Source organism: Athene cunicularia, assembly GCF_003259725.1.
Source record: "Athene cunicularia isolate RWA chromosome 1 unlocalized genomic scaffold, athCun1 chr1_part2, whole genome shotgun sequence".
Lineage (NCBI taxonomy): Eukaryota > Metazoa > Chordata > Aves > Strigiformes > Strigidae > Athene > Athene cunicularia.
In genome coordinates, this window is record NW_020799092.1 from 34,247,363 (window position 1) to 34,273,711 (window position 26,349).

General features: G+C 36.0%; 1 protein-coding gene across 2 annotated transcripts; it reads left to right on the forward strand.

Moving 5' to 3' along the window:
• Window positions 1-26,143, forward strand: EPYC (epiphycan). 2 transcript variants are annotated; one of them, XM_026868662.1, is made up of 8 exons: window positions 1-134; window positions 1,632-1,741; window positions 2,290-2,467; window positions 16,861-17,014; window positions 19,687-19,845; window positions 21,380-21,582; window positions 22,575-22,670; window positions 25,267-26,143. In XM_026868662.1, exons 2-8 carry the CDS (start codon window positions 1,647-1,649, stop codon window positions 25,435-25,437), a joined length of 1,056 nt encoding a protein of 351 aa, XP_026724463.1. In that variant the 5' UTR covers window positions 1-134; window positions 1,632-1,646; the 3' UTR covers window positions 25,438-26,143. The 2 variants fall into 2 exon arrangements, with proteins under 2 accessions (XP_026724463.1, XP_026724464.1); XM_026868663.1 differs by lacking the exon at window positions 1,632-1,741.
• The last annotated feature ends 206 nt before the right edge of the window (window positions 26,144-26,349 follow it).

The window sequence follows — 26,349 nt, forward strand, 5'->3', positions numbered from 1 at the left end:
GTGGTCTCCAGTTGAGGGTAGAAGCTGTACGACCTCCCACAGCCCCAGAATGCCACTGCCATTGGTCAGGGTCTAATACCTCTGGCTCTGCATTCTCAGTAACTCCATCCCATTTGAGAGATTGGAAGCTAAAGGTAAGTTTTGGTACTTCTCTCTTAGAACAGTTAATTGGATTTTTAACACGGGAAATATTTTTATAGTATTTGTTTTACTTTATCATGCATAATACTGATTCAAAGGCTGCAGATTGAAACTATTTATTTTTCCCTGGATATGTCTTAGTTCCTTCCTGTGAGAGGAGTACATAATCTTTAACAAAATATTTGATCTTACAGCTATTGCATATGCCAATATCATTACAGTATGTTCCAATATATTACACGTAGGGGAAGTAGAGAGACATACAGAGAGAGACGTGCAGAGACAAACTGCAAGTTAGTTCAGATACTATAGTCATAGGTAAATAATCTGTCTTTCACAGACATTATAATTATATTTGCTGGGTTTGTCTATATATTTACAAAATTAAATACTTATCAAGCCCTATACCCTTTAAAAACCTTTTCATTCTAGGCAATTTGAAATTAAAACAATTTGAATAATAAGTTTTTTTTAAAAATAGAAATTGTTTATTTAGAGGAAAAATTATACTAGATATGTTAGTATTACATTTTGGGTTAGAAGATAACATCCTTTATCACTGAATTACTTGGAATAAATGACATGCAAAAGAAAAGCAAGACCAGAAATAGTCCTGTCAAAATTAGGCAGCAGAAAATGTAAAGAGAGTTAAAAAAAAACCAAGCTTCAGTGTACTTCAGTTTATTTCAGAGATCAATTGCATTTTAATTTAATTTTATTTTATTTCAGTTCTTTGTAACAAAGCAGAATACCTTCAGTAATACTGGAAGCTAATACTGAAAGGTGCAATTCAACTAAGTCTTCTCAAAGACAAGCCCAAGTGACTCTGGCTTCTCCCAGCAGCAGCTGAAAAGTCTTTTTTCAATAAAGCAAATGAGAGAAAAATGAATGCCTTGTGTTTCTAACCATCCCCAGAGGAATTTCATATCCTCATGCCTAAACCAGTTTCATAAAGACGTCTTTTCATGAACTTAAAATCCAGTTTGTTGCTCAGCACACACATTCAAAAAATGTCTCATGCATTTCTTATAGTTAATCTATTTTAACTAGCTACAGTTAAAATTGAAATATTTAAGTGTGTGTATTATGGCATCACATCAGGAGTACAATTTATTAGATTTATCACTGTCTGTGCTTTTGGTGAAAACAGTGGGAACTGTGGCTAAATCAAGGTGTAAGTAGAGAATGATGAATAGACCCTTGTGTCGGCCATATTATATGATAATAATTAATTACTTGCAAGGACTCGGGAACACAAAAACACTAATATTCAAGCCTAGTGTGATTTTTCTACTGTTTTACTGAAATATGAAACTTTTAAATGGATAATAATTTGATTTTACAGTTCTATTCTCCAAGGAAAACAGGTGACTTATGCTACCATTTCTCAAAACTTTAAAAATGGGTTTGATTGAATAATTAAGGAATGCAGAGTACTGTCACTTTCTGGGCTATGGAGGACACTACTATCTTTTTATTTTGCTCCCTAGACCTTTGCAGATGTGATGATTCAAATATGCCTCACCATTCAAACGACTAAAACTATATACTGGCAAAACAGCTATGGTGTGAAAAGTGTTTTGATTGTGTTCATCCACAGATAATAAAGAGGTCTTAATGTTTTTTGTTTGTTTGTTTGTTTTTTGGTTTTTGGTTTTTGTTTTTGTTTTTTTTTGTGGTGGAAGAGAAAGACAAAATTACATTGTTATACATTTCAAAAGCTTATTTATTGTGGTAGACACAATTAATTTAATAATCTAGCTTTTGGCTAGTTTCTCAAAAGTTCTTTTCTAATTGTGCAGTGGAAATAGGTGAAGTTAGATGAAAGGGGAAAAAGATTAATATATATATATTCCTTTCACCTTTTCAGGTACTTTTTCATTGACACCGGTTTATTTTTATGCCAAGAAAACTCAATAGGTCTTTCCTAAATTATCGAAAAGTTAGTATGGCCAAAACAGTTTGCAGAAATTCTCAGATCCAGGGACTCTTCATGAAGCAAAACAGAATAAATCATTGAGTCATCATGAATAAATATGAGCTATCCACCAGAAATATTGTACTGTATTTGTGAGATGAAATTTTAATTTTAATAGATTTCTTGCAAACACCAGATTACCCACATTTTGTCTATTTTTTCTCTCTCAGAAAAGAAAGCAGAATGCAGACCTTTGTAAATATTTTTCTGGGATTTTTTATCTTCGAGTCTGTTGGAGCTGCACCTATCACTGATACTGTAATTTATGATGATGAGTTCTATGGCATACCACTTGGAGAGATGCCTCACTCATTTGCCTATGATGAAAACGAGTCTGACCAATTAGAGGTAATCAGAACTTCATTTATTCTATCTTTCCAAAGTGCACAAATGCAGTGGGTAGTGATGAGTTTTTGTTGGCCATGGAAACATTTATCAGACAAATCTACTCATGTGGTTGCTATTGCCTTTGGTTGATCAACAGTTTTCAGTGCTAATAACACACTGCAGTTCATTTACATTTTCCCTACTCTACAAATGTGGCCAAAATATTTCCAGATTTTTGTTTTTTGTGGAAATCTTTGACAGAAGGTGAAAGCTACCATGCTTCCCTCTGGTCTCTTGAATTACCAAATTCTGTTGGAGGTTGTCCATGTGATTTTCTGTCTGGATGAAGCACAGAGGCAGCTGAGATAGGACATCAGGCATTCCCTTTACAATGAAGTTGTAAAATGCTGTTTCCTGAGGTTATTTCTTATAGTAATAGATGTGTTCAACACAAGCTTTTCAGATTGTAAATGCTAGTGGTTTCTATTTCTCTTATAAAAGTGGGCAGAAGGAGGAAAAAACCAAAGGGAAAGTACTTGAATTGAAAAACAGGAAAGTAAGAAAGATTACTGAAAAAACATGTTGAAATTCTGTTATAGGATGAGATAGTAAAATATGTTGCCTGTATAAGCAAGGGATTCAAATTGCTGACTTAAGCACCTCCTTCCCCTCCTATAATTCTGTATTTCTCTATATTACTAAAAGTCTACATTAATTTTAATCTCACTCTGCTGCTTAGATATGGGCACAATTTCCCTGAAGGTAATATAAGTACTGTATGATGCAGGACTGAGTGCAATAGAAGTTGAGTGAAAAATTTAAAATTTAAATAATAAAATGTGGTTTTCACTATTACACATAATACTGTAGCACATTTTCACATAACAGTACATGATTCATGAAAATACGTTCCTCCGAGTGATTTATGATTGCAGCAGGAGGGACAAGATACTAGTCTTTCATCATGGTGAGATCAAAATTGGATACCAGCCTTGAAATCAAAGGACAGAGGCAATTTAAAAATAAATATATCCCAAAACCAGAGAACTGAAAAGATAAAAATCATATGAAAGTTTGTACTAAGTTCACAACCTTACAGTTTGGAGGAAATAATTTTTCTCATATAAGAAGGACTAGAAAATCTTTGCTCTAAACAAATTGCTTTGCTTTTTGCCTGCTTCCCTGTGCCATGCAGAATAAAAGCTCTTTACATATCCACTCACTTGAGCTCTTTTCCCTGATGGCCACCCCCACTTTTAGCTACTGGATACTTGGACTCTCTCTATTTCACATTGACTAATAAGTCACGGTTCCTGTCTTTCTTTGCTCTTAAAAATGAAGCCTCTATCAGTCCTGCAGAAAAGTCTTCCTTCCCAGAAATAAGAGGCTATTTTGTATGTGCCTCACCATAGAGATTTTCTCATTCAAACGAGATTCCTTATTAATGCATTGAATGGTAGGTGGGACTCTCCTGTGCTGTGCTTGCTCTGTGATGTCTTATGACACAGAAACATGGGGTGTCCCATTTCCAAGTTTCTGAGTGAAGGGTAGAAAAGACAAGGCTCCTGTGGTTCTTCCTGTGGTTCTTTTCCAGCTGAAAGAAAATTCAGGATGATCAATATTGCATTCAGAAAGAAAAGATACAAGTCCTATCACAGGTTGCTTTCTTTAGGGAAGCATGGAATAGGCAAAGTCCAAATAGTCTTTTCATTTTGTCTTGTAAACTTCTTTTACAGTGCAGGATTGTCTTCCATTACTGAGGTCTTCAGACAGCCTTCTTAAAATTCATCAAGTGAAAGTCATCCATCATAGCAGTTGGAAGGAATGTTACTTTGCATATGGATGGACCTCCCTGTGAGAGACTTTTTTTTTCTAGATGTTTAGCCAAAATCTTTTGCTTACATTCCTATGACCATGTACCACCCAAAAGAAACCCAAGCATTCACAGTTCCCCTAAACCCAGGAGAGCTCAGAGTGGTCAGTGCTGTAGAAATCAAGGAGCTTTTATAGACATGCATGTCAGTCTTGCAACTTATCTTTTAGACATTGAATATTATTGGTCACTCAAGTTTTAAACAGAATGCATTTGATTTCTTGATTGTGGTTATGGCTTTCATCCCTACAATCCTGTTATCATAAAGACATGAACTACACAAGTGGATATATGTATAAAACCCAGTATTTATGTAAGGTCACAGGTTAGTTTTTATTATACATAGCTAAAATGATGAGGAATACCAGAGACCCAGACATACAGCAGGCCTTCATTAGATCTAGCCTGTGTACAGTAACTCTTTAGGGCCCGATTTAAGACCTGCATTTCCTTTTAGAGAACTCCGAATCATGCCTTTAGTCTTCTGAAATAGTGGAGAAAAAAACAAAATAACATTTTCTGCTGTTGCAGTCTTCAGTTTAAGATTTTATAATTCAGTTATGTGCAAATATAACTCATTCTGTTTAACATGTTTTTAGACTCATTGGAGAAATGCAAACTTTTCCAATGTTGTGCATACAACTGATTTTCAGAAATCCCAGGAGACTGACTGGTTCTAGGACTTCAGATGCGTTTGGTGTGTTGGTCCTATTGATTTCAATGGGAATTAGGCATCTGTGCATCTTAAGGAATTAAACTGAAGTGCCTATGCCAGTATGTCCTTTCCAGAATGTTACCTATTGAGTACTGTAATCACTTGTTCCATGTGTAACCACTAAAATGTGGAGAGACCTAAGGTAATTAGAGAAAGATTCCTCTCACTCATTCAATCTGGCTAAAATTAGGTGTTGCATCCCAAGTCCAACCTCAAAGACAAGTCTGCATCATTCTCTTGGGATATCTACTGTGGTGAGTTGGCCTTGGCTGTCTGCCAGGTGCCCATCAAGTTGTATTCTCACCTCCCCTGCTTAGAGGGACAGGGGGAGAAATTAAGATTAAAAATTTTGAGCTAACTCAAAGGCAGTTTAGTGAAGAAAATTAAACGTTGCACACAGAAGCAAAACAAAGCCAGAAGATTTGTTCTCTACTTCCCATAGCAGGTGATGTCCAAACACTTCCTGAGAAGTAAGGCCCCAGTACACATAGTGGTTGCTTTGGAAGACTTTGGAATGCCTTAATAACAAAGACTGCCTCCCCACCTTCCCACCTACTTTCTCTTAGCTTTTATTGCTGAGTGTGACACTATATGGTATGGAATATCCCTTTTGTCAGTTTGGGTCAGTTGTCCTAGCTACGACCCCTCCCAACCTCTTGCCCACACCCAGCCTACCAGCCTTAGGGTGCGGAAGGGAGTTGGAGAGACATGATTCTGTGAGAGCACTACTCAGTAGTAGCCAAAACATGGGTGTATTATCAACACTTTTCTAGCTTCTCTAACACTGAGGGCCACTATGGGGAAAGTCAATTCCATCCCAGCCAGACCCAATATGCCTATCATCTTCCTCAAATAACTTTGGATGGGCCCTAGGCACCTGTCTCAGGCTTAGCACCAAAATTTCAGCTTAATAAAGTTGATCAAGAGTGGATAAGTCCAAGTTCATGACTTCTTTTCTATTTCCCATATGCTGGAAGCATTTTTATTTGTGAACTATGTATGCCAAAAATTAAGTGTATGCATATATATACACACACATTGGCTTGTAAATATTTTTCTGAGAACATTTTACCTAGATAACAGCTGTTGATATTTTCCCACTTGAAATCTATTTTTCTCATAGATTTTAATGTAACTTTAAGGTTTGGAAAAGTTACTTAATAAATGGAAATTAGAGGTTATATAGCATTGCCCACTAGTATCATCAGATCTGTTTCATTTCTTTCATTCTTTTCATTATATTCAAGATATGTACATGGAACACATTTTTTAAGGCAAAGATTTTGCACTGGAAAATATCTGTAACTGTGAATTTTTTGAAGGAATTGTATTGGATCTTCAAAGCTATGCATTCTTATATATTAGATGGGTGAAATCTGGACTATAAAATATGTGGTTTTCAAGATCCCAGGTTAGTGAGACATGGAAGGCTTAGCTAAAGCTTGTATCCAAAGGGGAACTGTTACTGAAAAGCCTTAAGTAACATATCGCTCAGAAACAAAATGTGTATAGAGACTTTAGAGAGAACAGTATCAACACTTTCACAGATAATGGTGAAAAAGGCAATGTAAAAGAAAAGCTTGTTACCAATGAATACATTCTAAGGTCCTAAAGGAGAAAAAGACTGCAAAGGAATGTCACTGTAAGGTAGTGTAGAAAGTTTGTGTTGGATTTCTCTTCTGAAACTGACAGTTAAAACAGTATAAACATGAGCTGCTGTATAACCCCTTTTCTTCACAATAAGTTTCATTGTTATTTTCAATTAATATTTATAACACAATAGGGTCCAGAGGCCCCAGTCAAGAATGGGTCTTCATTGTTCCAACTGTTCTGCAAACATATACAAAGACTGATTTCCTTCTTTAAAGTGGATAATATCAAGCCAGACTGTCAAAGGCATTCCTGTGTAAGTTTATCACTGGTAAAACAGAAGGCTCAGAGTTTTTCCCTCTTTGAAACTAAAACTTTGTTTGGCTAATGTGTGAGAAAAAAAAAATTATGGAGAGAGATTCCTATGTACATCAGCTACTAATGTCTAATAAAATTGTATTGTAAATTTTTAATTACAGTGCCTGTAAAACATAACCAGTACATTTTCCTTCAGGTAGGAAAAGCTAAGTTAGAAAAATAAGAAGTGAAAATATAGGGGCATCAGAAAATTATTTTCATCAATAAAATAGACTCCCAACAAGTCTCATGAGTAAGGGATCTATCCTAGCACTCCATAAGCAGCAAAAAAAGGGAGTTAGGGAGTTGAATACAGATTGGACTGGGTCTGTGTACACAGAAGAGGTGACCTGGAAAGTACAATCCATAAAATAGTCAGAAATAAGCACTGTGAAAGTCTAATATTTAATCCTGTATTAGCTTGTTGAATTTGAATCAAACTGATAATAGGGTATTCAGGTGTCTGCACAAAGCTTAGAACTTGAGTCATACACAAACACATTCTCTTACCTGGATGTGCATGTTACACATAAATCATCTCTGCTGTTGCCGTAACACGCTTGAAGATGGGTCTTACTTGTGCAAGAACTCCCTCTTGCCATTTGGCAGAGTTGAAAGAGGCTTACACTGCTGTTTCTGTCTTTGTGGTAGGCATCTGATTAAATAAGAGACTTGAGGGTGGATATGCAATGACTTTCAGAACATGCCATATATACTTCTAGAACACTTATGAATTGGTACAAGTAATGTAGAAGTCAGATAACTACATAGTTGATAAGAGAATTAAATTTACCATGTATCCTTAAATAGGAAATTTTTTACTTTATCAGAAAAGCTTTGACTACAGCTCTTATATTCACTTGGCTGTTCATAACCAATTCCATATGCCTATGTAAAGATGTCTTCACAAAAGGTGAACATTTGTGTGGATTAACAAGTAGTCATGAAATACTTGAGTCATGTTTCAACTATTACATCATATAGCAAAATCAAATATCAAAGATGAAAAGGAAAGACCTGAAATAGCATGTTAGTCCCTAAGTTCTAGTACAACAATCCAAGAAGAGCTTGTCTCACTGACTCAGCTATCTGAAATTTTATAAAATATAAGTGTACTGGCTAAGCACCTAAAACTCTGATACTGGGCATCCCGTTACCACTACCTCAGCTGAACAGGGTAACTACGTCCTTCTCTTGCCTCAGACTAGGTGAGATTCTCTAAGTAGTTGTAATGGTTTGACAACACCTAAACAGGTCCATCTAGGGCTCATTGCTTAAGAGTAGCTATCACACTGTTTAAAATTCCTGTGAGAGACGTGACAGCTGAAACTTCACAGTGACATTATACAGACTTTTTACACTAGATGCTTGCTACCTCAGTTTCCCTGGTCACTTAAACTTTTTTTATTTCCAGACTTCCAGTTTTGTGGCTCCTTTACGAAAAAGTAATGTGCATTATCCCAGCTGATGTGGGGTATGAAACAAGGATATAGATATTTTAGAAAATTACCCCAAATTCCTAAATTGTACCCAGGGCTATATATTTTTCTGAACACAGGTCAAGTTAAATAGCATGTGCATTTATAGCCCATTTAAAAATAATTTAAGAACCATTTTAGAGATAATCAAAACAGAATCTAGGGCATAGTTTGATACACAGTTCAGAGGGGAGAGTGTTGTGGTTCTGCACTGAGTTTGCTCTGAGTCATTATTTTGTTCATGTTTAGTGATTATCTAATTCATGGGACATTAATAATCCTTTGAAAAAGGTTCAAGGTCTCTTTCTTTCATATTAGGCTACATAATTGTTTCATTTGGCTTGTTCTTCTTCTTCTGGCATGAGTTTTGCCTCTTTGGGTATATTGGTGCTTTGCTTCAACATCTCATCCAAACTGTCTTCTGGCCCCCATTTGATGTCCTGGAACAGAGTGTTTTGGGGTGCTGGCCTCCTCAGGCTAGGAATTTGTGTCTCAGCTCTCTTGCTTTGGTTAATGGAGAACCAGAACCTTTGTTTTCATCTGAACTGAAATGGAGTAAAACAGATGTGCAAATTTAGCAGGTGAGTTCTTTAAATTACTTAGGTGCAGGAATGCCTCATTCCCTACACAAATAGGTTTAAGTGTGCAACAGCTGAACAAATTTTTCAGAACATGAACAATTGTAAAGCCCTAATGAAATTGCTGCCTGAATCTTTAGCTTCACAATATGTTTCAGGCACTTGAGTTAGCTAAGTATAACTTCACAGAATTTCTTTTGCTAGATTCCTCAATGCAACCTAGTATCTTGTTAGATGCTTAAAAACTTGGTAGACTTTACCCAGTATCAACATAGCTGTTGTTTTTAATGACTTGTACTTTTTTTTTTGTTTGTTTGTTTAAAGAAAAAAATACTATAGAAATAGTACCACAGTAATTGTATATATTTCATATAGCACAATCTCTATTGTGACATCACAGAAATCCAAGGATTGAAAATTTACTTTGTTATTTCTCAAGAGTGGTTTTGTCTCTGGCTTTCTTTATGGGAGATTTAAGCTTGAACCAGCTTCCAATTTCTGCTCTTCAGCTTCCACTCCTGACTTAGCTCTTATTAATAGAAGGGGAAATAGTAGCTGTGGATAAATTTGCTGCACCTATCAATCCTGGACATAGCATTCAGACCACAAGTTCAAGACAAAGTAGGAAGCACAAAATTTAATGTGCAGAAAAAAATATTCTTTTATTATTACTCATTTTTTTGGTATTGGTGTTCCTTAGTTTTAGAGTTGTGTAGAAATGTCTATGGTTATGATGCAGAATGTCTCTCCCAGTGGCAGAACATACATCACACCTGCACCCCTGTCCTCAGCACTTTCTTCCTTGCACCGTATTCATATCCTGGTCCTGTCACTAAAAAGATTTTTGAATGATCTTCTAATAGCAGAACATTTCTATATAGCATAACAGTCCACACTATGAAGAAAAACCTAAACTATTAGAAACTTCTCTAGTTCTGGAGATATAGCAACTTGTGGCCACTATGCATGTATCACTGCAACTACATATATGTAGTGGATTGAATTAAATCAGATGAAATGTCTTTGCACTATAAGCTGTAGAAATGAGAGGAAGAGCATATCTGGCACTAGACTTTGGCCTTGATGACTGGTAAAAAATAGTTTCCTCTATATTGTCTCCTCTACAGCCAAAGGAAGATGGATAGACACCTCAGGGAGTTAATTCACAAGATATGTGTGCTGAACCTCCCTCAAGAGGTGATTCTTCCTCCGCTGTCTGCACCAGCAGTGTAAGAAGACCAAGCTACTAAATAGGACACTTAAATTCAATGTCTGAAGTTAGGTGGTGTGAATCCAGTCATTTTTGTCCATGTTTCTAACACTGTTTGGTTTTAGTTTGGATTCAAAGCAATCACAGTGCATTTAGGAAAAGCCACGCTGTTGAACTGGGCAAAAGCATGTTCAGCTCCAGCAGTGCCTGGACAGCATGAGGAAATATGTTTGAGACCCTGAACCCTCCTTCACAGTGAGCTCTGCAAGTACAGCTGAGGCAGCTCCTTAACACAGGTCTGAGGGTTGACAGTGTTTCTGGTAGATACTCTGATCATCCGAGTGATCTTCAGCTTTGTCTGGCTGTGTGTTTACTTTGTGGCTTGGATAAACATGAGCTCCTGTGGAAATATTAATTAAATAGCTGGGATTAGTTTTCAGTCCTTTTGTGTTTTAAATAGTGCAAAGAGTCCTGTTCTGATTTCTAAAAACTGGCATATTTCTCTTTGAAATTTTGTCTTGCAAAAACTTCAGCACTGTTCCAAAGAAAAGTGCCTGCTGTAGGCTTAGATATTACATAGCCCTTCAAAGCAGAATATTAGAAATAAAATCTGTAATTTCAAATACAGTGCTGGAATGAGTCTTTGACTTCATTTGTACTCATGGAAATCCAGATTAGCTTTATTTATACTGAATTTCTTCATTCTCGGACAACAGAATTAGTAAGCAAAGTCTCTGCAGCAATGCTGTGCAGCATAAATGTTTTTATTCAGCTAAAATCAGGCATGACATAGACACTTTGATACTTTAGATAGCTTTTGAGACAAGAAGCTTTAGGATATTCTGTGGTGAAGGTGCTAAAAAGACTACTTCTCTTTCTAAGACTAATTAAAAGAACTTCAGGGTCTACCTATATTTTCCAAGGCATAAGCTGCAGACATTAATTTCCAAAGAACTGCATTAATACTCTAGAGCTCTGTAACTTAAATATTAAGGTTGTTTTGACTGAAGTATGAATGGGAATTTATTCCTGTATGTGTGTGTAAGACCCAGCAGAAACAACAAAATAACTAAAAAATTGGAAGGCTTAAAGTGTTAAAAGAATGGACCATATTGCTAATGAAGGACACTGTACTCAGTTGCACCACTTCCAGAACACTGTTCCCATCAGCAGAACTGAGGAATGTTGCTGTTTATGCCAAAATCAGAGGTCCTGCACACTGATAACATCACAGCACAGATGACTTCTTGGTGAAGACCTTCATCCTAACACCAGCAAACAGGAAATAAGGTAGTAGAATACAATATATACCATTCGTTTCCATGTTAGCCACCATGAAATCACATTCCCAATGAGGAAAAGGAGGCAATGAGCAACAACCTGGTGTAAGATTCATGGATGCTGGAGTATCCAAGACTCTGAGGAAAAAGATTGCCCTATGACAGATGGTGAATCTTAAGGAGATAAAACCCTGTCCAAATGTTAGTTTTCAATGCTTATCAGGAAGAACCCTAGAGGCACTAAAAGGACTCAGTAGTTTCCATCCCTTGTCCTCTGTGTTGAACACAAGTGATCCTGGCCAGACCACAGGGGCATGCACATTTAGGTATGTGGGTGTAAATGTGCAAGTGATTAAAATCTGGGAGAATGACTGAGTAGGTAAAATCAGTTTACTTAGAAATTTTGTAAAAAAAATATCAGCTTCCTCTTCCCCAAGATTTCACTTTTCTTACACTAATTTCTCCACACAACTTTTTTATGTAGCTCTGTACAAGAAAACAACAATTTATCTGAGCTGCATAATATAAAACCTAAGTAGTTATTGTATTAGTACACAATGGCTCAGAGATCTATTGATTTTTAAGATAGCACCATAGGAGAAAATAAGACCTTAAAATCAAAATTCAAGAAGAAACAAGCATGAACCACTTTTGGAAAGGAAAACAAACCAAAAACCTCTACCATAATTAGACATTTTCTTGTAAGCCTTTGGTAGTTTCAGAACAGCTGTGGGGGAAACTAGTTCCTTTTGATGGGTCAGTGTGTGGTACAACTGTCCCTTCAAGTTTGTAATGTTTTTTTTTTTTTTATAAGTTTTGAAATTTTGGTTGTGTTTTTAAGTATTTTGTTTTTCAGTAAAAGAAGCACTGAAACAGGACACACTTCAGATTCTCCTGTGGATTTAAATTTATTACATGTAATATATCAACTTTGATCCTAAAAGATGTAGACATAATACAGAGGACAAAATATCTACCACTGGAATTACACCACCTCAGAAGAAAAATGTGGCAACAGATGGCTTCCAACCTTGCCATTTGCCTCTTTAAATCTATTTATTTTTATATGTTATTACTTTGCATAGATTATGTGGATCCATAATTGTCATAGAAGTTATTCTTACCTTCATTTCTATTCTGTTCCACCCCTACTGACTCCTAGCCCACAGATACTTATCTTTTTTTTTTTTTCCCCCTCAGCTGAGCCTCCTGAGCCATTTCTAATCTTAAAAATCTTTTCATTTGTTTCACCTCCTTTTCAGCCAACAGTGAGAGATAAGAGCCCGTCCTAAAAGAAGCATCTGTGGGCAATGGGTGGAGCTGCTTTTCAGAAGTTTCTTCTCATTCTCTGCTGACTGTGAAAGAATGCTAATATAGACTAAATGCTTAGCCTATGGGTGACCGAAGTTACAAGTTGCCTTTTACCAATTCTATTTTATTGCTCTTTGATATGTGTAGATTTCTGTGTTCTTTACTTCTAGTGGTCTGAAAGTGCCTCTAATTCGACTATCCACATTAAGCAGTTTCATTTGTAAATGTAGTCACACTGGATAAATACAGGAGGGACAAAGTAAATACTCCATACAATTTTAGGAAATGTATCCCTCTCCTTTGGCATGCTTTGTGGCTAATATTCTGCATTGGTATTCTCTAAATCTCTTGATCTATTGATTGATTCCAAAGACAGAGTAGGGTAACTATAAAATGCATAGTTAGATTTCTAAACGTAGGTGATATGGTTTGCTTTCAGTGTTTTCTTATGCTGTGTATTAAATCTGGCCTGGAAGGCTGTTTATAATTTGAAGACTTGTAATTATTGGCAAAAAGAAACACACTTTATTGTATTTCTCTACAATATTCTTCCTGCTTTGTGATTTTTCATGAAAAGTATTACTTAAGAGTAGCAAAAGAAATACAACCTCACCCCCTCCTCCAATCCCCCCCAAACCCTATGGAGAATAATACCATTAAGTGATACAGAATAATTTCTGTTTTAGTTTTTTAGTAAAGTGCATGTTGCCAAAAATAAATAAACATCTGGAAGATAAAGAATCATTCTGTACAGTATATAGTCCAAGAAACATCTTTGTCTTATTACAATCTTGCGTGATTTATCAAATATGTAAAAGATAGAAAGCTGCATGGATCAGATAACCAATAATGGGGAACAGACTTTTTTTCCTTTAGGTTACTGGTTCAAGTCCAGCCTATGTACAACAAGTAAATACTGTTCATGCTCTAGGTCTGGTATGTCATACATATGTATCAGTGAACTCCTACTCCACTATCAGTGTAAAAGTAGCAACATCATTAAATTCACTGTAATAACTGGTATCTTTTTATGACAGTCACAACTAGTGCAGGAGCCTCAATAGATAGTGATAACTGCTTGGAATAGTTTCTCTAGAACCCAGATTTAACATGCTGGCAAGGAAACTATGGGGAGACTTTAAACTGTGCATCTCCAAAACTAGATAACATCCTGTAAGAGACAGATAACAGCGTAGAAACAGAACTACCAGAAGTTAATACCTCTGTCGTTGGTACCCAACAGCTATAGTGGTCAATCAACTAAGAACAACTGAGAGAGGATAAAGCAAATCGCAAATCCCAAGCTAGTGAATTCCATAAAGTATTCCCTCTAGTATTCAGAGAAGTAACAGTCAGTGTAGATAACCCCAATCCCGTGACAAGAGAAAGGAACATTATCTTGGGTCTGAAGCCTATTTACAAACTGTATCTTGAAACTGCCATTCTCTAGAATATTGTTTTCAGTAGAACTGCCACAAAAGATGCACACAAAGCTGTTATTGTGTCTCAAAATCTCTAGATTTTGTTCCAAAGTTCAGGACAGGGGCTGTTACCTGATTTCCACAAAGCTGGTGAAGAAGTAGACAGCATGTGCAAACACTTTAGTGCAGTACTACCCTGGGTCAATAAACGTCTGGAATGCATCTGTCCCTCTAGGCCTCCTCCATTCAGAGAACATCTGTCCCATTTCCTTTGTTCCCAAAGTCTTCTTTTGATTTGTCCACAAGTCCATTCCTGGTTAAGCTGTCTTACTGTCAGTGCTGCAGATGGGAACATTGTGTATTTGTCTGCACAAAGCAACAAGGTACATCCTTACACGAACAGGTTACTCAGTCATAGTTCAGCTGAAGTTCATTTTGCTCACTTGATCACCATGCGTTTTGTAAAGCTATGATCCTAGTAACTGTATCAGGGCACTTTTACCCATAAACCCTACTTAGTAATAGTGTCTATGGTTTATTGGAATACAACTAAAGAATACAACTAGAGAACCTGAAGTGTGCTCAGTTGAAATCTGAGTCTGTTAGGTTCAGAGTGCTTCCTGGTTTTTCATTGCTTCCATATTCTCTGTCTTCAAGTGAAATTTATTGATACAAAATATTTGAACCTATAGCCACTATATAACTTAAACCAAATTATTTCTGTGCAAAGAGTAGATTTTAGATGGTTTAGATGTTCTCAGGTGGTTCAGGATTGCAATATTTAAACTTGCTAGTAGTGATATATAGCTACACAAAGAGATCCGGAGAGTCTATTATAAAGGGTAAAGTGTTTTCTTCCAAAATTGTCGTATATACACCTACGAATATATATAGGTATTTAATAAAAATATATTTTAAATCTGTCCTATCCAGGATTAATAAGACAAAAATGACTCTACCTGCTAAATATTATATAGTTAAGCTAAGAGATTCAAACAGGGATCAGAATATGGCAAAAGTTTAACTCGTTCTTGGAACCCAGATCTCAGGTGTGTTAGTTCCTTTAACTTGTATAGTCTACATAGAAAGCCTAATTTAAAAAATCCTAACGACTCATCCAGTCTGGGTGCAATCTACTTTTACCTGTCTTTTACAACTAGAATTTATGAGCACTAGTGTGAGTGATTTCAACAACTGTTCTCCGTGGAGACAGCAAAGTCAGCAATAGTTGGGGGATGATCAGGCAGAAAACTTGGGATTCAAGTGGTGTTATGCTAGAAGGCTGCAGTGAGGAAAATCTTTATTAAAGTATAATTTTAGGCTTTAGTGCCTTCATACTTGGGATGAAGATATTGTGACAAAATTCCTATTTTTGGTCACAACTTAGATATAGGCTAAGGAGTGTTAACTGCAGTACAGGGGTGCAGCACGCACAGTGTAGTGCGTGAAGGTAGTACCTAATTTTTAAACAATACCTCAGATGTGCCTATAAAGACACTAATTCATTGTCTGGGATCTAAAAAATAAAAAGTGCATTTTCAAAGGAGGCCCTGACATGGTCAAACAATACTGTTACCCATGAGAAAATCAAGATATAGTGGTAAAATAACTTGCAAAGATCACACAACTAGAGTTCATTCTCAGTGTCTAGATGATTACAGTAAACTACTCTGTCTCTTTGCAAAGGTAGACCCCTCTGCAACCAGCCCGGCAAATCTGAAATAGTCTTTTTATGAGGGTTGATATGATGCAAGAAAATTTTTGTATCTTCATTTTTATCCTGAAGTTATCATATAGTTAAATTAACAGAATGCATCTTTAGAATTAAAGTTAACATGATAAAATTTACTGATTTGACTAATTATGTTGAGTGGAGAAGAAAAAACAAGATTTCTAGTTCCATGAAAGGATCTGCCAAATTTTTAAAGATTTTTCTAAATCAAGTTTTTTTTTTTTTTTTAACTTATATTCTTAATTTTTCACACTACATAATGCAGCCACTTATAAATGAAGCTAACCAAAGCTTTATGGTATTTAAATTCAGAAAAAAAGGTGACAAAACCACTGCCAACATATTAGCAAGTAATATGTAAACTTACACTTTAGAATTCTTAGATAATAAGATTTTAAAATCATGTTAGTGTTCTTGTAACACAGCCTGAACAACTACATTGGATTTTGATTTATGCTGGTGCAATTTACAATTTTATGGTTAAATGACTTGCATCTTTTTGATGTTTCACAGCAGTGTTTCATTTGTCACACAGAATATATAAATTTTTATCAAAAATCTAATTTAACTTTAAATGAATGTGGAAAAAGCATTTTATTAGTGCATGTTCTCACTAATGAAGTATATGCCTGTGTGCATGCATCAAGACATTTAAAAGACTGAGATAAAAAGTGAATAAGGATGTTGGAGTTTCATGCATTGTTTACACATCATCAGAATTCATTATAGCTGCCAGATAAATTGTAGCTCAAGCACTAAACCTCAGAACATATGTGACCTCTAGTGGGAGAAGATGAATAACCGGAAGAGAAACAGCTGCCAGTGGAAGTAAATAGTAACATTTCCTGTTTCCTCTTAATTTTTCCTAGACAGATATTGGGACAGCACTACGTGCTATAATTCAAGAGAGTTATTCTTCTGCACCATTGACAGAAGAACCCGAGGAGGAAGCATCAACGCCAAAATTAATTGATGGGTCTTCAGCACAGGGGTCTGGGGTTCTTGGACTCCAAACTCAAGATGGTTAGTAGGAAAGAGAAATGAGTTTTGCATGTGCAGCTTTGCTTTTGAGTGACCACATTGTGCTTGATTACGAATATCTACCTCTCTTACTGAAGAGGAGGTATATAATTTCTGTACCTCTCTTACTGAATAGAGGTATAACATGTCCATCTTGAATGCTCTGAAGTCAGATAGGTGACTAGACAAAATGTTTACATACTATTTCACTATGAAGATAACTGTGCCAGTGAAGATTTTTTCAAATAAAATTTTTTTTTTTTTTTTTTTTTTTTTTTTACTTTCATTTCAATATCATTACCAACTATCTTTATTTTATAATTATTTGTTACATGTTTTTCATAAATGTGTTCATACAAAATATAATTTAAAGGTTGAAAAATTTTTGATCATGAAAACTAAAACTGGTGAAACTGAAGGAAAGGGAACTATTTAGAAATTTTGAGTGAAACTGATTATCTGTTCTGAATAGCTACAGTGAAATCAGAACTTTCAACATCTCACAGGGGAATTAAAATTGTAAAACACAATCTGTCCCTCTCCCACACAGTCGTTGTGATGCTTATAACTGGCATTTGTTAGCAGCTACTCTGCTCTTGTAGTTGAAGCTTACTAGAGTTATCCATTGCTGTGATGGGTCTGTGTGTTGTATGATGATCAACATACAACAGGAAAATTCTACTTTTTACTATGCCTAAAACTATTACTGAGTGCCACAGAAGAGGAATTAAAAGGAAAAAAAAAAAAAGATAATTCATACTTCTAAAACTGTGTGTTCAGTGAAGAGAAATTGAGAAATTAATAATTTCTCATCTTGTTTTTATACATATTACTAGTGAGACTTGACCAGGCAAAAAATAAATACACTGATGTGAAAACAAACAAAAATGGAAATGAGAATTTTCCAGGAGAGGTCTGAAAAAACACACAAATTTGTTCAATTCTGAAAGATTCAGGATGTTACAAAACACTTCATGTAAATATTATATATGATGAATTCTGTATCTGTCAATATTTTTGCAACACTGAATGCAAATCAACTACTGCATCAACTAAAGATATGCATGGGAGGCTCAAGGCTGTAAAATATCAAATCAGGGTTTTTTTGTGTCCTTATTTCCTTTCAGCAACATATTTTCCTGTCAGATGTTGTTGCTGTTCTTGGCTTGGTACTGAATAGAAGACTACAAGACTCAGGAACACCAAGCCAAGTTCATTTTTCTTGTTGATATCTTTCTGAATCTTTCCCATACTTCTGTCCTTTTTCAGTCTACACCAGCCATACGTGACAACTAGCACCCCTCAAAGATCAAAAATAGGACAGAAGGGGAAATTTTCTTCCTGTACTGTGTTGCAATATTTCGAAAAAATGTCAGCCATCCTGAACTTTATGTTCATTTAGGCCCAGATTTCCTGGAATGGTTCAAATTGTGACAATTTATTTTTTCTCGGTGTCAGGCTTGCTCCCTGTGGCTAATTTAAACTGTCCTGTGGAGAAAGTTAGGAAAAGTATAAAAAAGAGTCTTTTCTCTCCAGAAATGTTAATCCTGGGTGCCCAAGTAGAAAATCTTAAATAAAAGAGTACTCTGGTCACTGATGCTTTAATCTTGCTTGAAAAGATAACACATATATAGCTTGTCCTTCAGTTAGTTACTGCTGCCTGTTGGTAATTGATACAGATTAAGAAATCTTCTACGTAGCCACAACTGTTATGGAGAAAAAAATTTCATCTGCAAGAGAAACATTTTTGTACTGATTAATTATGCTACTATTTTGTAAAGTAAGCAGAACAAATAACCAGCCATCTGCTACAAGGAGGAGAAAAACATAAAACAGAAAAGTATTTCTATGGGATTAAACACTGACAAAAAGATATTTATACCCATAATCAAAGAAAAGATGCATCAAAAATTCAACTCACATAGCGACTAACAACATTTCCTAATGAAAATGACACTCATACAAACCAGTCGGTGTCACTACTCTCATCAAATCTCAAGAGTACTTTCAGAAGCTTCTGAGCTCACGGTATTCATGCAGTATTATGACTGAGGTAAAATGGCTTCACTTTTCATTTTCATGAACTTCTGGTGGTAACCAAATGTTCTGTTAACATGGTTTCCAAGTTACCTTAACTCAGACTGATAGAAAAGTTTTTCATGATGCTGAATTTCTGAATCACAAAACGTAATTAAATAACATGCAAAGGAAATTGATATTCTTCTCTATAGCTCTGTAGGAAAATATTAATTTTCTTGCAAATTATTCAGAAGTACTATTTATAGAACCAAACTTGGGAAATCATAGCAAGTTTCAGTCATCAGCTGTTATTTCTCTATCTAGATGGAAGTACACACTTGCCAGCTTAGGGGGAAACTGATCTTTGGTTGGCTGCAGTCACATAATATTCGGTTGTTATAGCCTGAGAAACACTGTATCAGAACAAGTTAAATGACCTTCTAATAGACATAGGAAATAAAAAATACAGTTTTAAGCAGAATTTAATCACTTTCTTGTTGCAATTATATGCTGTGGTGATCCAGAATGGGAGCAAACTATATCATAAACAAAATCTTATCATTATGTGCTTAGGTGAGCATTCAATTGTAGTAATTTACATATTTTTGTACATTTTTTTTTTTTGTAACAAACTTTTCTTTTAAATTCTTTGATAGGTCTTCCTACTTGCCTTTTGTGTACATGCCTAGGGACCACAGTCTACTGTGATGATCATGAGCTTCATGCCATTCCACCGTTGCCTAAGAAAACAACGCATTTCTACTCACGCTACAACAGAATCAGGAAGATCAACAGAAATGACTTTTCTAACTTAAGTATGGATAGTAGTATTGTTGCAATTAGCTTTAATTACTATTAGTTCTGGCTCATACTAATCTAAGACATAGTGATTCATTTTATGTAATGTTTGATGATGGTAGGTTTGTACACATAAATGCACACATGGGAAAATAGTTTGCTACTTTTGAACATAAAGGTCAATACTTCAAATGCAGACTCTGTCAAATTTTTGAATTATTAGAAATAACAACATTAATCTATCTTTTTGCTGTTACTTCTAATCAGCTTTAGAAAGGTAGGAAAAAACCCAAATGTCATGGAACATTTGTAGAATATTAGAAAGTACAATTTTCCTAAACCAGACAAGTTTTAAGATCAAATATCCACAAAGTATCTATATGAAAGGCATTTTATCTTTAAATTTTACCTTTAGAGTATACACTCATCGGTTTACTCCAGAATTATCTAAGAAAATCATCAGTAAATGAAAACTGCTAATCCAAACCCACTTCTGGCCTAAAACTACCCAAAATTGGTGATTTAGGGAGCTTTTATTTTCACATCTCTAACCTGAGATTCTTAAAGATACCTGATGTTTCAAGCAGTATTGTCTACCCTGTTTAGAGACAGGAGCTGCTATATACTCACCAGATTGAATATCAAGCCACATGCTTTTTTTGTTTGTTTGTTTTAGACCTAACTTTGTGTAACAAATGCTTACTGATTTCATGATGAGAAGTGTGGAATCAGTGTCAAAAAAGGCTACTACAATAATTCAAGGGAATGTAAAGATCCTTTTATGAAAGAAAACTATAATGGTTTGGCTTGCTCAAAACAAGATGAAGGTTTGGAAGGAACACAACTAGTATATAAAAAAACAAGGGGAATTAAGACTAAGAAGAGGGAAAAATTATTTAGGCCAAAATATACTGTTAACATAAGAATAAAATAATAAAATAAAATAACTATTAAAAACATTCTGGGTGGAAAACACAAGTAAGATAAAGAATAGCTCATTTAAAATTAACACATATTGATGCACTGATATTTAGACATTGTTGTATTTTTGCCAGAAATAACTTTCATTTTCTTTTTTTGTTTGGAAAATTCGTTCGAGCATGTTTTAGGGGAAAAAAAAAAAAAAAGCCAATATATCAGAATTCTAACATATAGGAAAGTGTTGAAAATAAAGAAACGTGAAACAAGGTGACAGAGAATATGTTTATTTTCCTTGAAATTTTATTTTTCCAAAAGATAATAATTTAAAAGATTCCCAGGACACACACAAATTTTAAAACTGTTAAATAAAATCTTTCACTGAAAGATATACTGAGAATGACACAGGCAATTGTAAGCACAACAAGAAGGAAATGTTGATCCTCTTCCTTAGGGGAACTGTTCAAATATGGATTATTGTATTATATACAGAGAGAAAACTGTGACACTGTGGGTCGGGAATGGGTCTGATTCAAGACACTTCACCTGTAATTTAGTATTTCTTTGCCTTTTTAAAAAAAGCTTTCAGGAAATATATTCTTAGATGTTTGTTGTATCTTATTTCTCTGCCAGAAAAATTAAAAAGGATTGATTTGACTGGAAATTTTATATCAGAGATCCATGAAGATGCTTTCCAGAGGTTGCCCCAACTTGAGGAGCTGGTGCTCCGTGACAATAAGATAAGACAACTCCCTGAGTTACCATCTACCTTAAAATTCATCGATGTTAGTAAGAACAGGCTTGGTCGCAAAGGAATACGTAATGAGGCGTTTAAAGTAAGTCTGGATTTGATGTAAAAATCTTTTCTTCCTCTCTCCAAAGGATGTGGTCAGAAGAGCAGCCTAAGTGTCACTCTACACTAGTAAAACCATTAAGATTATAGACACTATGACTGTGCTGGCTGCTCAGTAATCTATAAAGATGGAGGGAGATGTATGAGCAGTATCAGCAGGACATTAGAACCCTTTTTATTCCTCTTCACAAAGATCCACACAAGACATATGATAGCATACTATGTTTGTATCTACGAACCAACTACCCACATGACTAGCAAGACTCCAGAAAGTTGTTTTTGCTGTACCCTTACAAATAGGCAAGAGGAAAGGGCAAAGCTATGGATGCTGCTGCTTCAAACTTACTCTACCACGTACCTACATGGGAACTTCCTAGAGGATTCACTAAATGTATATACTTTCTTTCCACCTTGAAAAGGAAAGAAATTGGAATCTTTGAGTGATTGCCCTTCCTTGAGAATTTTGGTGGGGAGAAGCAGACATGTACTGCTCCTAATTGTACGTGAAATCTGAAGTCATAGAATATAGGCTAGTTTCATATGTTAGACCTGGCTCATATGCACTATTCAGTTGCATCCAAGAAGGCAGTTGTAACCAGCCATCTCTGAATTCCTCCTTTGGAAGACAGCTTCTCAGTGAAGCAACCAAGAGCAGTTACTGAATCAGATATTTTCTCCTAGCTCAGCATAAGGCAGTTCTTGGGAGTAGGAATGATGGGCAAAAATCAGTCCCTCAGATTGAGACTCTGGCCTAGCACCCTTTTCTTTTTCACTCTCCTGATTTTAGCTATGAAGGAGTCTCAGCCTATATCATGACTGTCTGAATTTCTGCCTTTTCAAACATATCATGCTGAAATGAAGTGTGTTAGGATAGTAATCAGTGGTGCTCACTGCAGTGATAGATTTCAAACTTACTTGCTAGAGATTTTCAAAAATGTCTACAGTTTTCCCCTGCCTTTTTCCTTCATCCTCTAGGATCTTCATGAACTGCAGCATCTTTACATCACTGACAATAACTTGGATCACATTCCCTTTCCACTCCCTGAAAGCCTCCAAGCTCTTCATCTTCAGGTACACTACAATAGTAATGGCTCTATAGATCATGTTCAAATAGTAAGTAAAACTGTTTTGTTTTGTTTCTTCTGTTTATCTAAAAGTATACTTTCCTGACTAAACAAATTATTGGAAAAATACAATTAACAACTATATTAAATTGAAAAAGTGAATGCAGTATTTGAAAGAAGCAAAACTTAGCTCAGCTAAGGATTAATTATTAGAATTTGCAATACAATATTTTTCAAACATAAAAGTCTAGATTTATTGATAGTAAAGATTAAAGTTATGTTCACAGCTGTCAAAAGTAACATCAGTGTAAGAGACTTCAAAACCAGAAATCCCTCACACTGGTCATACAAATCTTCAAACAGGAATACTTTTCGATACCCAGAGAAACGCATTTCATTCTCTTAATAAAGGTAATTCCCAGTTGCTAACATTTTTCAGCCAAACTTTTCATTTAACTATGTTGGAACATCCCATGCATAATCCCTCTGTAATCTTTTTTTGGTTTTTGCATTTGCTTTTACACAAACCTTTGTTTCTGCATTCTTTCTTTTAACCTTTTAATTTCTGCTTCTTTCCCTTTATCTCATCTTGTACCAATGTGCAATTTGGATTATCAGATGTTTTCACTTATCCCAAAATACAGCAAAAAAACTTTGACTAAATAACTTGTTGTACCATATATAATTTGACCTCTATCTTTTAATAAATAAATCTATAGAATGACTCAGCCTGCTAGCTGACATTTTTATTCACCTGCCCCTACCTGTAAATTAAATATTCAGTGCTATGTGTTACAGACAAAAGCTAATGAGCTGGACATTTTCCACACCAACTTCTGATTAGCGAAGCAGTGGAGAAGGGAAGAATTTTCAGACAGCTCTCATTTCAGGAGTTGACCTTTTTAGTCACTGTTTAGACATAATTTCCCACAGCATTCTCCTGGTGAAACTGGCTGCTCAGGGCTTGGATGGGCACATGCTTGCTGGGTAAAAAACTGGCTGGATGGCCGGGCCCAAAGAGTTACGGTGAATGGAGTTAAATCCAGTTGGCGGCCGGTCACGAGTGGTGTCCCCCAGGGCTCAATTTTGGGGCCGCTCCTGTTTAACATCTTTATTGATGATCTAGACGAGGGGATCGAGTGCACCCTCAGTCAGTTTGCAGATGACCCCAAGGTGGGTGGGAGTGTTGATCTGCTCGAGGGTAGGGAGGCTCTGCAGAGAGACCTGGACAGGCTGGAGCCATGGGCTGAGGCCAACTGGAGGAGTTTCAATAAGGACAAATGCCGGGGGCTGCCCTTGGGCCACAACAACCCCCAGCAGCGCTACAGGCTTGGGGAGGAGTGGCTGGAGAGCTGCCAGTCAGAGAGGGACCTGGGGGGGTTGATTGACAGCCGGCTTAACAGGAGCCAGCAGTGTGCCCAGGTGGCCAAGAAGGCCAATGGCATCCTGGCTTGTGTCAGCAATAGCGTGGCCAGCAGGGACAGGGAAGGGATCTGACCCCTGTACTCGGCACTGGTGAGGCAGCGCCTCGATTCCTGTGTTCAGTTTTGGGTCCCTCACTCCAAAAAGGACATTGAATGACTCGAGCGTGTCCAAAGAAGGGCAACGAAGCTGGTGCAGGGTCTGGAGCACAGGTCGTACGGGGAGCGGCTGAGGGAACTGGGGGTGTTTAATCTGGAGAAGAGGAGGCTGAGGGGAGACCTCATCACCCTCTACAGCTACCTCTTTAGCCAAGTAAAAAGTGATAGGACAAGAAGTAATGGCCTGAAGTTGCACCAGGGAAGGTTTAGACTGAGTATTAGGAAGCATTTCTTTACAGAATGGGTTGTTAGAAATTGGAATGGGCTGCTCAGGGATGTGGTAGAGTCCCCATCCCTGGAGGTGTTTAAGAGTCGGGTAGACATATTGCTTAGGGATATGGTATAGTTGGGAACTGTCAGTTTTAGGTTAATGGTTGGACTGGATGATCTTCAAGGTCTTATCCAACCTAGATGATTCTGTGATTCTGTCTCAATTTCCAGACAATATTGTATTCTAGCAATTCATTATTGAAAATGGTTCACTTCAATAACAAAAGTTCAGCAAAGGTAAGGTATATAAGAGGAATTTAATTCAAAGGAATAAAACCTAAAGCATTCAATTTTCTATAAATATATTTAGATGGGGTTAACGTTAATCTAATGTGAGAGGGCCTGAGGGAAAAAATTTGTCCCAGATCAAACTGCAGATTTGTGCTTTTGCAGCTTGAGGTGTATCAAAGCTGTCAGAATGATAATTACAGTTCTATGATTTTTGGAGTGGCCTATGTTGATTCCAATGTGCTTTAATAAGGCTCTTCAATATGATCCTGGATATGAAAATGCTCTATACTTCTACCTTTCCTCTCCTGCAAAGCCTGTCTCTGGTACAAGGTTTGAATTACTTAGTTTTGAAGCTTTGCATTGGCCAAGGAGTTTTCCTGCTACTTGGAAAATTTCTCTGTGGATGGTTTACAGCCCTTGGGATCAAACAAGTATCTCTCTAGGCACTGAAAATACAGCCATAAATTTTTCTTCAAATATTAAAAAATTACTTTCAGGCAACTATTTTTTTTTTTTTTTTAGAACAACAACATTCAAGAGATGCATGAAGACACTTTCTGCAAAATGAAGGATTTTACTTATGTACGTAGGGCTCTTGAAGACATCAGACTGGATGGTAATCCCATCAATTTGAGTAAAACACCTTATGCATACATCTGTCTACCCCGATTGCCAGTTGGTAACCTCATCTAATCTTTGACAGAAGCCAATACTGTCATACGCTTTAAGAATCTTTAAGGACAAATTATTAACTCAGTGCTACACTAAGCAAGATGCATTTTTTTCAATCTCATTAATTTGAGAAATTTTTCCATTAATTATTAAATCAGTTACTGAGATACAATGAATAATGTGAAGTACTATGACAACTCTATTATCTACCCAACTGTAAGTGCATAACAGTATCAAGAAATATATTTTACTACAAAAACTCTACTGAAGGCAATAAAATGCAAAATTTCATGTTTAATTATTCAGATCTACTGTATGAATTCTGAAGTTAAATAATTTTATATGTTAAATCTAATCATAATATAGTAAATAATAAAAGTAAAATGTGTACACAATTGAATATTTATCCCCTTTATATTTAATTAAATATTTTTGTCAGAGACACATCAATTTTCCTACTTCTTTCCTTAAAGGTCCCTTCATTTTAGAAAAGTACTAGCAATGTCCCAAAACCCATGTTTTCTTTAGCAAACAATTTTTTCTTTAAATCAGTAATGAAATATAGAGCTTAAACTTGTATCAGATTACCCCCCAAAAGTACATAAACTATTAATAACTTTGCAGTCATAATTGGTCTTTGTAATGCTGATGAGGCCCAAAGCTGTCTTCTGTATCTAATAAACTTGCCTGACGGATTATCTGGCTAATATAAATCTCACGTAAAATAGCCTATACGAGAAACAGTGACCTTTATTTTGCATAGGAGGTTGAAAAAAGTCCCCTTGACATATTTACACAGTCACACAAAATATTGCAATTCAGTATAATAAGGACCAGAATTCAGAGACCCAAGTCACAAATATTTTTGTGAAGCCATGGCTCAGTTTTCAATATTTGAAACAATTTCACTGAGCTTTTTTGCTTTACTGTTTA

Coding starts and splice junctions, on each gene's coding strand:
- EPYC (XM_026868662.1), top strand. CDS start 1,647: ATGATTCAAATATGCCTCACCATTCAAACGACTAAAACTATATACTGG. Junction 2,468..16,860: donor ACGAGTCTGACCAATTAGAG/GTAATCAGAACT, acceptor AATTTTTCCTAG/ACAGATATTGGGACAGCACT. Junction 22,671..25,266: donor TCCAAGCTCTTCATCTTCAG/GTACACTACAAT, acceptor TTTTTTTTTTAG/AACAACAACATTCAAGAGAT.